The 14,542-nt window shown below is 54.8% G+C and overlaps 1 protein-coding gene across 19 annotated transcripts in view; it reads left to right on the top strand.

Annotated features, from left to right (window-relative positions):
- The window catches only part of KCNAB2 (potassium voltage-gated channel subfamily A regulatory beta subunit 2), a 91,106-nt gene that overhangs the window by 59,947 nt on the left and 16,617 nt on the right, over window positions 1-14,542 (top strand). For all 19 annotated transcript variants that reach the window (XM_070261108.1, XM_070261102.1, XM_023635908.2 and 16 more), the window contains 3 exons: window positions 3,044-3,087; window positions 3,917-3,954; window positions 11,804-11,883. In XM_070261108.1, coding sequence (XP_070117209.1) covers window positions 3,044-3,087; window positions 3,917-3,954; window positions 11,804-11,883 — 162 coding nt within the window. The remainder of the gene's footprint in view (window positions 1-3,043; window positions 3,088-3,916; window positions 3,955-11,803; window positions 11,884-14,542) is intronic.

Here is a 14,542-nt window from a genome sequence, read left to right as displayed (position 1 = left end):
GATTTTCGCGTCTTGAAAGTTTTGAGCGTGTCCCCAGCCCCTGTCCAGACGAGGCTGTAATTTGTTGTTGCCACCCCCACTGAGCAGCCGTATTTATAAAGCTGTTAGCCCGGAGATGTCCTGTCCCTTCTCATTCCTTCTCCCGAGGCCTGGCAGCGGATGGCAGAACTAATACCATCATTTTAACGAGGAAACAACTTGAGCGGGATGATTGCAGCATCGCACGGTGTCCTAGTTTTGTTAAATTATCCTGTGGGCGGTGGGTGGAGAAGCAGCTGGAGAGCCAGACGCGCCGGCTCCCTGCCCTGGCACTGGAGGAGGCTCCGAGCCCCTTCTGGTGGGCAAGGGGTGACCCCTCTTCAGCTGCAGACACAAGTGGCCTCAGCCTGGTGTTCTGTGTCCTCTGTCTGTTGCTAAAGCTGCTTGTCCCCCTGAACACACAGCATGTCCTGGCATTTGGCTCCATGCTGATAAAAGGGAAGTTTCAGGAGGACCTTCCTAAAAACCGTCCTTCCACAGAGCCTGGCCAGGAAACCGCTCCCACAGTCCCGCAGTGGGTGGTGGTACAGATGCAGGGGTCAACCCCCTCCCGGCACCTGGATTCATCCAGACTGGGCCCCCAGGGGGCCTGAGGCTCTGCAAACGCCCAGACATTGCAAATGAGGTTGTGAGGGTTTTTATGTCTGTGCACACATCCAGGGAAGGGGTCCAGGGCCTTTACCAGTTTCTCAAGGGGGTCTGTGACCCCGACACAGTAAGAACACTGATGAGAACCTTCAGTCTTTTGCTTTGTTCCCAGACTGCTTATATGCACTGTTCTGATTTCTCATCCCAGGTGCTTTCTAGCTAGGGTGGGAAAACAACGTAACCTACTAAATAGACCGGGCCTGAGGCCGCGTCCGGAGGCGATCTGGTCACGCTTTTCTTTCTAGCAGTCCCAGACCCAAGCTGCTCCAGGTTGGAACATACAAGCAATGCTGAGGGCATTGTCAGATTACTTCACTGATTCGTAGGCGAAAAATCAAGGGCAAACCTCTGTTCCCTTTTTGACATGGTCATACTAAAGCCTCCTCGATTTATCCGTCGTCGTTTATCATATGAGGAAAAAGTTCTGTGCTGTGTGTCTCGGAAACAAGACACTGGCAGAGTCAGTGTCCCGTGACCCTGTGCTCCAGGCATGTGTGTTATCTCATTTCATCCTCACAGAGACCCCCATGAGACAGACAGCGTCGCGAGCCCGCTCTGCAGATGGGCACACGGGCATCAGGCAGACGGTTCCACGACACGCCCAGCGTACAATCAGGGAGATCAAACCAGGACTTGAGCTCTGGCTTCAGAGCTTCTGCCCTAAAGAGACGCCAGCTGCTGTCCTCTCCTCACTTAGGGGAGAAGCCGGCACTGCCTGTGAGAACAGTGGGCAGCAGCTGGACGGGCGTTCACTGGAAATTTGAGAAGAATGCTGGGCAGTTTAGAACTACCTTGAATTGGACACACTAAACTGTTGTCAAACTGCTTACAAGTTTATTCTATCCACTCGCCCCACCAAAGACCGCCTGTGATGTGGGCAGGGTCCAGGGATCTTATCACCAGGGAAACCGAGGCTGTGGAGGCTCAGAGAGGAATGGGTCAGGCTGCCTTCCCAGGGGGCCAGGTGGGTAGAGAAACTGAAGACGTGGCAGTCACTGAAGTTAGAAGTGGGGGAGCACCAGGGAAATTCAGGGAGCCCTTGGGGAAGGAGGCTGGAGTTTATCCTCTGCGTCTCTTGAAGCTTTCTGACTTCCCACGACATAGAAGGCTGTCACACCGCCGGCTGGTCCCCAGAGCAGCACCCCGGGCTGGTCCCCAGATCCGTCAACCAGGATCCCAGGAGGGAAGGGGAGTCAGAACCCAGATGAGTCAGGGCCCCAGCTTCGGCTGGGACACTCACCCTGCCACATGTCATCTTCACCATCCGGGCAGATCACATCCTGTGTCACCTATAAATGGGGTGGGGGGCGGGGGCGTGCCACTGTGGTGCGGAACGTGCTCTGAGCCCACTGCCTGGGTGGACCCCAGCTCCCCAGCGCCTGGTAGGTTTGGTGTGCTCTTCCATAAAATGCGAATGTTGAGAAAAGGAAGGCGCCTGCCCCAGAGAACTGTCGGGGGCTCGGTGACAGGATGCTGGAGGACCACCTGGCCTGCTGCTGTCCCGCAGGCTCCTAGCCTGACAGGCATCTCAGTCCTCAGTAAGGCGCTGCCACGCTCCATCTCCTCCGCAGAACGTCAATGATGGCCTGCAGCCTGTCCATGTGGACGCTGGGGTGCGCCCCATCCAGCGGGCACCTCAGTGGGCCCTTGATGGAGCCCTGGGCAGCCCGTGCAGCTGTGGCTGCTGGTCCTGATCAGAACGTGTGCTGCCAGAGCATCTGGATCTCGCCCTCCCGAGCGGCCCTGGCTGAGGCTCACAACAGAGGCTGGGGCTCGGCCTAGCGCAGGAACCGGCACCCTATGATGGAGCTCTAGTCCCCCCACATTCCTACCACAGAACTACAGATCCGAGGCCCACGTGGCCCAGGAGACATGGGACTAGCTTCTGCTCTGCTCCTCAGAGAGAGGGAGTAAAGATACACAGAATCCCAAACATGAAACTCTGAAGAAAAGGAAAGAGAAGCTTCTTAGGAGAGGATGCCCTGTGGCCAGGACCACAAGGCCTGAATCAATCTCGTTACAGCCCATAAAACAACACGGCGTCCATTCCCTCATTCTCTCTCTGGGGTGGCTCTCCAGGTGCATGTGGTCTCCAGCGTGGCCTGTCCCAGCAGCATGACCGTGCCCTGCTGTGTGTGTGGGGGGGGGGGGGGGCAGTTGGCCCTTTACTCCTGTTGAGGCGAGCAGCAGGCCTCTCTCCAAAGGTCCCCCTTGCCTTCAGAGCCTCAAAAGATGCATTGGGGGGGGGGGGTGGAGGTTCAGGAGGCTGGGATGAGGAATGGTGGAGGGGGAGCCTGAGCCTGTCTGGCAGGTCCCACCCTGGCCACTGAGAACTCACACCGTATTTGTTTTTCAGGAACCTGGGCAAGTCAGGCCTGCGGGTCTCCTGCCTGGGGCTCGGTGAGTGTCGGGGCCCCTTGGTCCAGCGCCACCCGAGGAAGCAGGGGCTGCAGGAGGACTGGGCGAGGGCTGAAGGGAACCTCTTCTGAGACGGGGCTGCACCTTGAGCCAGGATGGGGGGAACAGGGCTTGGTTGCCATGGTGACCACAGTGCCTGGGGTCTTGGAGAAGGACAGAGATACAGACTTAGCAGGGGAGGGGAGGCAAGAACCAAGGGCCTTTGTGCAAACAGCCCCCTGCCCCACACCAGAAAATCAGAAAAGCACCCTGACCCCGGGGGGTGGCGGGAGGAAGCCCCTTTCCTTATGCAGCAGAGTCCCTCCTGAAAGGCTGTCAGATTTTATCCATCTTCCTTTTTCCCAAGATGTGAGCTCCGTTCCCAGATCATGCTGTCCCTTCGCCTCCATGGTGCACACGCTACTTCCCCCTCACACACACACACACGCACACACAGGGCCCGGGGAGACTGAGGACGTGGCTGTCAGACCTCGCCCATCTTCAGGGAGACATCCCTCATCCCTCTCCCTGCGGCGTGTCCTTGGGAGGGGGGCCGCATCAGCTTGAGCCCCAGCGAGCATTTTGAAGGCCTGCAGCCAGCTGCCTGCTCTGGACACTTACTGTCCCCTCAGTTTGGTGGCCCCAGGAGGGGGAGACTTGCACTGAACGCCAGGTGTCCACACATGCCGAGGACATGCTCACCGCAGAGCAGAGCAGCATGGCGGCCTGTGGCTGCCCCCTGGGCCCTACAGCCTGAGGTCCCACCGCCCCAGGGGGAGAATTGGGCTCCTTGGTGAGGTTCTCTGACTTGAGCCTGTGTGTCTTCTTTCAGGAACATGGGTGACCTTCGGAGGCCAGATCACCGATGAGGTAAGATGGGGCTCCCTCGGCTCTCCCAGGCCCAGCCAGGGCTGCCCGCGTGGTAAAGTCCACTGAATGCACGAGTGAGCCTGTGCTCACGCCGGCCACCGTGGCTTCCCTCTTCCTGCTTCTCGCGCCCTGAGGGAAGGCGGAAAGGATGCACCGTGGCAGTGGCGCCCACACTTAGCAGCTGGGCACCTTGGGGCTTCAGCAAGTCCCCTAAAGTCCCGGAGACTGGGATTCCTCATCTGCAGTTAGCCAGGAAAATTCAGGGACCTCGCATTTTCCAAATCATGCAGCCGGATGCAGATCTCAGCTGCTCCTACAGGGTATGCCCACCTGAATTTGAAATTTGAGTAAGTATCTGTTGAGATCATTCAGAATGCAGATTCTGTGGATTTTGCTGCAGGCTGAAGCCTGAGTAGATTTACGTTTTACCAGCTCCTCACTGCACACCGTGCATAGCTGTCATTAACCATGTGCCCGGCAGTCCAGTGGACTTGCTGGGTCTTCTCTCTTCACAACGGGGATGCAGCGCGCCCAGCATCTCTGGGTCTGTCCTGGAGGGGACGATGCATTCCCAGGCTGGTGTGCACTGCTGGACAGTGAGTGGACATCTTAGAAATGAGAATAGTGGCATTGCACAGAGAGCCCTGGATATCAGCTCAAGAAGGTGTCTTCACATCTGTCCTACTTACTGTTGGGAAGGGTGCGTTTAAAAATTAATGAGTGAGTTCATTTGAGACCTTGTCAGCTGTGATTGCTCAGTTAGTTTTTAAAGAAAAAGCTTTGTTTCCATCAAACTCCAAATGCATTCCATTTGTGTCTTTGTTCCTTTTTCTTTTTATGACAGCAGCAAGTAATAGAACTCTTTGTCCTTGCTTTGAGGTTCTGTGTCTGGGCTATCTCAGGGTGAAGTCAAGAATTTTTAATTGTTTTACCTGTGGCCACCAGATTGGTGCTGAGCACTTAGAATAGAGCCCCAGGGTACATGGTTCACCCTGAATAAGTTGTGTTGGACTCTCCTCGTTTCCCTTTCAAGCTTGTTACTAAGTAGATGGGAGAATTCTCCAGAAGACTGTGACTTCACTTCCATTGGCGTTAGCTATACTGCATGTGATGTCCTCGTGGGAAAGGTATAGAGAAGTGGCCCATCCAATTAGGTGACTTTTTCACCAACAGATCCATCACACCCAAAGAGTATTGATTAATGATCTGGTGGCAGCCCTGCTGGCTCCGGCCTCTGCCGTGTCTCCATCAGGGACAGTGACACGGATGAAGATACTGGAAGTCATTTCCGGATGACACAAAGCTGGGAGGACAGCGGATACAATAGATGACAGATTCAGGGTTCCAAAAGATCCTGGCAGGCGAAAATGATTGAGTGAAGGAGCAAGCAGAATTTTCGTATTAAATTCTACAGTTAGTGTCCAAAAAAATCAATACGTCAAGTATGCGGGGCCCATTTCACCATGGTTCAGATGAAGAATGCCTGGGTTTTATTCTTTAGCTGGCTGCCTGCTCGTCTGAGCCAGCGGGGCAGACAGCCACAAGGACCATCCTGGGCTGCAAGAGGAACATGTGTTCTGCAGAAACCCAGGGAGGCCGTGGGCCCACCCGGCATTCCAGATGGGTGCCCGTCTGGGACACCATGTTCCTTGCTAAGCTCATGTGAAGGAAGATGCTTGACTTGCCCAGGAATCCAGAAGCAGAGTCCTGTTTTTAAAGTTACCTCTTGTGTGCAAGACACTTGCCCAGAAGCCAGGGAGATACAGAATCAAGACACTGGTGGATTTACTGTAGCAAGGGGCGTTCCGTGGCAGGAGTCCAAAAATGTCAGCAAATGGTGGCCATGGGCCGAATCTGGCCCCTGGCCTATTTTTTTTCTCTTTTTATTTTTTATTAAATATTGGAAACATAAAATTTGCCATTTCTAACATTTTTTATTGTGGTTAAAATATGCATAACATAAAATTACCATGTTAAGCATTTTTAAGTGTACGGTTCAATGGCATTAAGTACATTACTTTTGCTATGCGGCTATCACCACTGTGTATTTCCAAAATTTTTCATCACCCTGAACAGAAACTCTGTACCCATTAAGCAGGAACTCCTCAGCCGCTGGTAACTTCTAATCTACTCTGTCTCTATGCATCCTGTTTTTGTCAATCAAGTTTTATTGGCAGGCAGCCACGCCCATTCATTTACCTACTGTCTGTGGCTGCTTTCACGCTCCAAGGGCGGAGTTGAGTAACTGCCACAGAGACCATCTGGCCCACAAAGCCTAAAATATTTACTTCCTGGCCCTTTACAGGGAAGGTTTGCCGTCCCCTGTCCTATGGGGTTGCAGCAACTGTCTGCAAATATCTTCGGGGCCGCCGTCCCAGGCAGGGAGGCCTCCATGGCCGTCAGAGTGGAGCCAGCCGACAGACGGTGTTCGTAGACCCCCGATCCCGTGGCCAAGCGTCGGAGCTGCCCTCGTCAGAGTCAGGTTTCCAAGCTCCAGTTCAGTGCCCCTTCTGTGACCTCACACGGCTGCTCAGGAGAAAACAACCCCTCAGAGCATGTGTTCAGAGCAGCCTGGGCAATAACATTTAATAAGAATAGCGGCTAAGGGGGCTGGCCCCATGGCCCGGTGGCCAAGTGGTTAAGTTCGCACGCCCGGCTTCAGTGGCCCACGGTTTCACTGGTTCGGATCCTGGGCGCAGACATGGCACCACTCATCAAGCCATGCTGAGGTGGTGTCCCACATGCCACAACAACCAGAAGGACCCACAACTAGAATATATAGCTGTGTACTGGGGCTTTGGGAAGAAGGAAAAAAAAGGGAGATTGGCAACAGATGTTAGCTCAGGGCCAATCTTTAAAAAAAAAAAAAAAACAAGAATGGCTAAGAGCTTGGGATTTATTATGGCACTCACTCCTCCACCAACCCAGGGAGGGAGGTGTCAGCATCCCCATTTCAAGGAAGTGGAGCCCCAGAGACTGAGCAGGTGCCCGAGGTCACACCTGCAGAGTGGGAAGGGAGATGCCACCTGAGGTCTTCCCTCAGAGGCCATGGCCGGCTCTCAGCTCTGGGGAAACCCGCTGGGGACAGGAAGGACTCCTTGTCCCCAGATGAGGGTGTCAGGGAGTTGACCCACATGTTTCCTGAGGTTCCTTCTGCCTCCACATTCTGGGACTCTGACGATGGAAATACCAAAGAGTCACCAAATAGAGGCTCCGTTCCACAAAGTAGGCTGCACCCACAGGGCAGAGGTATTTAGAAGTCACATTCTGAAGAATGATGTGGGGACAGGCCCACAAGGGAGCACATGGAAAACACAGCAGATAGAGCATCTGTAGGTCAGAGTTGCAGTTTTGTGGGGAAAAAAGCGTACATTCACATAGAAAAACCTGGAAGAGGAATTACACCAAAATCATAGCAGTGGAAAAATAAGAAAGCACAGCCCTGAAAATTCCCCGATTCCCTCATTCTCTTTCTGTCTGTAGTCCTCCAAGGGCTGTCCTGGGTGTAAGTAGGATCGCGTTCATGTCTCTCTTTCTTCTAAGGGTGGGGGGAAATGAGGATGTGTATCCCCATGTCGGAGGGTGCTCATCTCCCTGCGGTGAGCAGGCGGGTCGGCCAGGCTGCAGCGTTGCGAGCTCACAGAGGTCATGCCCTAGAGTCTAGACCAGGAGGAGGAGTCCTTCCTGGGGTGGGCAGAGCAGAGTGAGGAGTGGCCGGGGCAGTGAGGACGTGGAGGAAGGGCCCGTCTGGAGGCCACGGAGCCCCTGGAGGCCAGTCCATTCAACTCATGCCTGCTGAGCACCTGCAAGGGCCAGGTCCCTGCCCTCGGGCTGCGCACCTCCTGGGAGGGAGACAGACAGTGAGCCCACCTCACCCCTGAGGGGCAGAGAGTGTGTTTGCTTCCTGGGGCCGCTGTAGCAAACCTGCACCACCTGCGGGGTTTCAGAACAGGAATTTCTTCTCTCACAGTTCTGGAGTCCGGAAGTCCAAAGTCAGTCTCACTGGACTGAAATCAAGGTGTCGGTAGGGCCACACTCCCAGTGGAGGCTCTAGGTGAGGGTCCTTCCTCGCCGCCTCCAGCTTCTGGTGGCTGCTGGCAGCCCTCAGCCTGTGGCACCATCACTCCAGCCTCTGCCTCTGTGGTCACATTCCCTTCTTCTCTGTGTCCAATCTTACTCTGCCTCCCTCTTACAAGGACACTTGTGATGGCATTTAGAGCCCACGTAGATCGTCCAGGATAATCTCCCCATCTTGAGACCCCTAATTTAATCACACCTGCAAAGACTCTTTCTCTCCCTAAAGTAACACTCACAGGTTCCAGGGCCCTGCTATCTTTGGGGAGCCATTGTTTGTTCAGCCACAGAGAGAGGAAGACCAGGTACGGGCTCCTGGTTTATACAAGACAACCGGGAAGGTGGAAGTGAGAGAGTGAGCCACATGGTGATCCAGATAAAGAGCATTCCAGCCCATGGGGACCGCAGGAGTGTGCCTGGCCTGCATGAGGCCGTGGCAGGGGCCGGGGGTGGGGAGGATGTTAAGAGATGGGGTCAGAGGTGAGGCAGCGGATCTGATGGGGACTTTGGCTTTGACCATCTGTGGCATAGAAGCCACTGGAGGATTTTAGCAAAGAGGAAATTTGACCTCACTTAAATCTTAAAAGGCTCGTTCTGGCTGCCGCACTGAGGATAGCCAGTTGAGGGGGGGTGCTTCTTCAGTTGTAATGTGCACACAAAGCCCCTGGAGAGCTGCTTGAAATGCGGATTCTAATGCAGCAAGTCTAGGGCAGCACCTGGGATTCTGCATTTCTGATGCTGATGCTGCTGGTCCTTGGACCGCACTTTGCCTGGTCAGGGTGTCGGGGCATGGACAGAGGCAGGGAGAGTTAGGGGGCTACTGCAAAAGCCCAGCTGAGGGCTGCCCCCGCTTGAACCAGGTGGGCACAGTGGAGGTGGGCAGGAGCGGTCAGATTGTGGGTTAGTTTGCAAGGGGGAGCTGACAGGATCAGCTGACGTTTTGGATGCTGCAGTGAGAGAAAGATGAGTGAAGGAGGACACCCAGGTGTTTGACCTGAGCACAGGATGGGCAAGACCGCAGGTGCAGCAGGGATGCAGGCTGCCCTCCTCGGCACACACCAGCCCCTTTGCCTACAATGCCCCCTCTTCCACCCACTATCCCACTGCCGGCCTGACAGACTCCTAACCATCCTTCAAAACCCACCCCTGTAAATCCTGTGACATGCTACAACGTGGATGCACCTTGAGGGCATCATGCTAAGTGAAATAAGTAAGCCTGTCACAGGACAAACACTGTATGATTCCACTCAGGAGGAGAGGTACTTAGAGGAGTCAGATTCGTAGAGACAGAAAGTAGAATGGAGGGGCAGGCCCGGTGGCACAGCGGTTAAGTGCACACATTCCACTTTGGCGGCCTGGGGTCCACCGGTTCAGATCCCGGGTGCGGACATGGCACCGCACATCAAGCCATGCTGTGGTAGGCGTCCCGCGTATAAAGTAGAGGAAAATGGGCACGGATGTTAGCTCAGGGCTAGTCTTCCTCAGCAAAAAGAGGAGGATTGGCAGATGTTAGCTCAGGGCTGATCTTCCTCAAAAAAAAAAAAAATATATATATATATATATATATAGAAAGTAGAATGGAGGTTGCCAGGGCCTGGGAGAGCAAAGGGGGTGGAGAGTTAGTGTTTAATGGGGACAGAGTTCAGTTGGGGATAATGAGAAAGTTCTGGAGATGGATGGTGATGATGGTTGCACAACAATGTGAATGTACTTAATGCCACTGAATTGTACACTTAAATACGGTTAAAATGGTAAATTTATGTTGTGTATATTTTGCCACAATTTTTAAAATTTTTTAAAGTAAATTAAAAAAGAAAAAAAAGACAACGAATGAAGGAGCTCTCCGTGAACCGATGTGGGTTGATGTCCAGGGTGTGTTGGGAGTGAAGAGCACAGCGCAGGATACCCATAGTGCGCTGCCCTGCATGCAGGAAAGACGGGGCTATGAGGAAATACGTGTGTGTCTGAAATGTGGAAATAAAAGCCCTGGGCCTGCGTCACCTCGGCTCAGAACCCTCCCCAGGAGGCAGCATGCGCCCCGAAACCGTCTGTCCAACCCCACCAGGCATTCTCCTGGGCAGAGCTCAGACGGTGTGGTGGGACACATCCAGGAAAAGTGAGGCTGAAGGCAAGGACAAACTGCAGAGGGGCCTCGTGTGCCGGGGGCACCGGAGATGAAGAGAGGAGCCCTGAGGCAGAGAGAGATGCCTGGGAGGAGGAGGAGGCTCGGAGCCGGGCACAGATGCACCTGATGCCTTGTTACCCTTGAGCTACAGGAGGGAGGAGAGGAGCCATCAGCCCTGCGGATGGATCCAGAAAACTCCACCAACGGCCCTCCCTCACCTGGGCTTTCTGACTCAGATGACAGCAGCTAACTAACAGGGTCAGCTTTGGCCTGCTCAGTAGCTGAAATCTTTGAGGTTTGTTGCCAACATCTGAAAATCAGATTTTAGCCCCCGCCCCCGCCCCCCCCCCCCAAATATCCTGGATTTCTGGCTTCTCTTGAAAGATCAAGGGCTCTGGATGCACTTGGCCACCTTCCCACAGACAGCGACCGAGCCCCCTCCACCCATTGATGCCCACTGGCCGCCAGCCTCACTCTTTGTACCTGCCTGGCCGGTGAGGCTTCTGAGTTTGGTGTGGGGAGAAGCTCCGGGGAGCTGCACCTGGCTTTCTGTCCTACAGCTTTTGAGGGTTGTTAAGTCTTGTTCACCCACGCTCCACTGGCTGGGGAGGGAGGCTTGGTGCTCTGAGCCGAGCTTTGAGAAGTGGGGGGTGGGGGAGTTTGCATCTGTGACGCTCAAAGGGACACCTGCACTGTCCAGAGGCTAGCAGAGTTCGGGGGTGCCTTCTCTACTACATCTTGGAGGGGACTGTCAATTGCAGGCAGGGCTTCCCCAGCTCCTTGGTCCTCGCCCCCACTACCAGGTGGTCACCAGTCATCAACCCCTGCCTGCAAGGCAAGGGGAAAGGGCCAAGGCCAGAGTACTAACTGAAGATGCGGTTTCTCCATCTGCAAACAATAGCAAGATCATCCTCCAGCCGTTGCTGAGAAGGATTCGGATTCCATGGGTACAGCGTCACAGGAGGCGGTCTAGCTGTAGCTTTAAAACAGTATTTATTCTGCCAATACCTATCACGCTCCTGTCGCAGGCTGTGTTTGTTTCCCAGGACTGCCATAACAAAGTCTCCCCAGCTGAGTGACTTTAAACAACAAAACTTTATTTTCTCCCAGTTCCAGAGGCCAGAAATCCAAAATCCAGTAGTTGGCAGGCCCACGCTCCCTTCAAGGCCCTGAAAGAGACTCCGTTCCATCCCCTCTCCCAGCTCTGCTGGCTGCTGGCAATCCTCGGCACTCCTTGGGTTGTAGACACATCCCCCACTCTCTGCCTCCGTCTTCACACAGGTCTTCCCTGTGTGTGTCTGTGTCCATTCTGGTAAGGACACCACTTATATTGGATTTAGGACCCATCCTAAGGTAGTCTGACCTCATCTAAACTAATTACATCTGCAAAGACCCCATTCCAAATAATGTCACGTTCTGTGGTTCCGGGTGGACATAAATTTGAGGGGACACTGTGCAACCCAGTACAGATGCTAAGCCCCGTGATGACCCAGCAGATGGGGTCCCTGCTCGCAAGAAATTCACAATCTGTAGGCTGTTTCTTCATTCACGTCATCCTCTTTCTTCTCTACGAGTCCGTCACCGAGAGCTGCCCCTGTGCCTGTCCCGCGACAGTGCAGCCTTCCAGCAGGGCCGCTTTTCTCGTTTCAGATGGCAGAGCAGCTAATGACCTTGGCCTACGACAATGGCATCAACCTCTTCGATACCGCAGAAGTCTACGCGGCGGGCAAGTACGTGTCTTTTCGCTTGGGAAAAGTGGTGCAGGCCGCGGCGTCCCTGGGAAGAGCCAGAGATCCTGCTACTCCCAGGCTCTCATTCCCAAGAGGGGTCACACACTGCCCACTCTTCTTGGACACTGGTCACTTGCTAAACTCCCTGTGTGTCCAAGCAGTGAGATGACCATTGTCCCTCAGGTGCCAAAGATGCTGTGCTGGGCGAGAGCTGTGATTAAGCTGTCGTCTGGGCCCTTCCTGCCGTGCCTGTGACCTGCAGCCAGCCCCACATGCCTGACATTTTCACGTCTTAATGGTGCAATTAGGGCTGCAGGGAAGGCAGGGCCTCTCAGAGCCGGGCAGAGCGGGTCCTGGCAGCCAACGCTGTAGGAAGCACTTCCCATCTTGGCAGTGAACTTTCCTACTCAATTCTGTAAAAGCCCTCTTCAGCCAAGGCTGCTGGCTTCAATTTTAAAGACTGGCTGTAATCAAATCATCCACCCTCCTGCATCGGGTTTCCAAAAGTCAGCTTTTGTTTGTGAAGTCATTTGTTGGCTCTCTGTTCGTCCTCCCTCTGGCCCCCTCCTGCCTGGGGCGAGCCAAGTTCCCATCGGCTGGGCGGCTACAGCCTGGCCTGCTGAGCACCATGGCCCCGGGACCCACACCCGCCTCGCACGGCTCCGGCTCCGGGTTATTACCTGCGGCCTGTGATGGGATCCAGAGAATCTGGGAACCCAGCTGGGCCTTTGCTCAAGGCCCGACCCAGGGTCTGAGGAGCTGACAGCCCCAGGGGCCTCCACTGGGACCCCCAAATCTCCTCCAGCCCCCATCAGCAGCCCTCTGCCCCTCCTAATGCCACAGCCCCTTCCCAACCTCCCCAAACTGGCAGCAGCTTCCCATCAAAGTGCAGTTCTTTCCAGACAGATGAACTAAGCCAAAGGGTCAGAGGTGGAAAAGCCAAGCCCACAGGCATCCCCTGTCCCGAGTGCCCCAGCCGCTCCCTGGCCCCAGCCTGCCTGGGTCCTGCTGCCCGCGAGGGCTGCAGGAGCCAGCTCCGTGCGTTTCCTCCAGTGCCAGATGGCCCGCCTCCTGTGTACAGGCCTGGCACACTGTATTTCACAGCAGCCACACTCTCTGTGTCACTGTTTTCCCTTCCCCCTTATTAACTGGACACCAAGGGCTGGCATGCGGGGCAAGCACACTGGGACTTGGGCAGGCTCGGGGCCTCTCGGAAACCACTTGCCAAAAGCCAAGGACTTGGGGAGCAGCTTCCCAGGGGTTGCTGTTACCCCTAGAGCCCACTGCCTTCATCCAGCCCTCCGCTCCTCCGCCAGCCTCTGCAGCTTCTTCCCCGTCCGGCCTAGAGCTGAGCCTGCCTACTCACCCCCCCATCAATGCCTCGGTGCCAGCAGCCGCTGTCACGGGAAGCCGGGCACCTTGTATCAAGGGACAGGCAGGGAGGGGCTGCCCTTGGCAAGGGCTGCCAGGCGGCTCCAGTGGGTGGTGGGCCAGGCACTATCCCTCTCACTGCCCAGAGTGCCAAGCACGAAGTTCACTAAGTCGCCCTGCTTCTCATGCTGACACCAATTTAGGCGCTTCCCAGAGAGCCGCAGAATTCCTGTGCCCCTCTGGACAGGTGCCAGCCCTACCAAATTCATAGCCACGAGAATTCAGGGCCACAAGCAACAGGCCTTGGTTATCTGTCTACAGCTCCTGCAGCCCCAGGGCCACTGCTGGCTTTTCTCTCTTCCTCCTTTCCTGATCCTTTGTCCCACAAATGAGGGACCAAGAAATAAGAGAAAGAGGCCCAGGGCTGAGTGAATTTCTGTGCATCTTGACCACAAATGAGGAGCATTCAGAATGCATGCTAAACAGCTTGCAAATTAGAGCCCATTATTTCTGAGTGGATTACTCAGGCGCTTTTATCATCGGAATGTAGCGCCGGGTATGGCTCGTTCTCCGTCTGTTGTTTTTGCTCAGAAACATTTTGCTATAAGCAGAAAGTTCTTAAAAGTTAATCCAGTTCTGCTGTGCCAAGCGAGGCTGGAACAGCCCCACTCGTGACCCCGGCTGGCTGGAGTTTGGTGCAGGGCCCGGAGTGACGCCAAACAGAACAGACAGCGGTCAGCATGGCATCTGTCTCTCTATTGTTCAATAGCAAGGAACAAGAGAGAGTCACACGCACCCACACACATGTACGCACGCACAGACTCTGCTGGAAATTCAGCCCCTGGCCCTGAGTACATGTTGATTGTCTCTGAAAACAGAGCATGTACTTGATGAATAATTTACCTTTTAAAAAACATACTTGTCTGGAAACTTCACCCACGTAACGTTGCCAGGCGTTTTCCCTGGTGGATTTCCAGCAGCCCAGGGAAGCGGGATGCTGCTGGCCTTGCCAAGCAGGACATTGGCTCCCTCCCTCCTTCTCTGCAAGTGCTGGAGCCACTGCTGCTCCGATGAGCGCCTGCAGAGGACAGAAGCCACCTTCACGGAGAAATAACACAGCCGCCCCCAGACTCTCTCCTCTCTGGAGTGAGCTGCCCGAGCCAAGGTGGGGATCAACAGCCTGGCTCTCTGGCCCCAATGGCATTTTCACAGAGGGACCAAGTGGCCAGCTGTCACTGTGGTTGATGTTTCTGTTACGCTGTAATGAAATCCCATGTCTCGGTCACTT

Source organism: Equus caballus, chromosome 2, assembly GCF_041296265.1.
Source record: "Equus caballus isolate H_3958 breed thoroughbred chromosome 2, TB-T2T, whole genome shotgun sequence".
In the NCBI taxonomy this organism is placed as follows: domain Eukaryota; kingdom Metazoa; phylum Chordata; class Mammalia; order Perissodactyla; family Equidae; genus Equus; species Equus caballus.
This window is presented reverse-complemented; position numbering and strand designations above follow the sequence as displayed.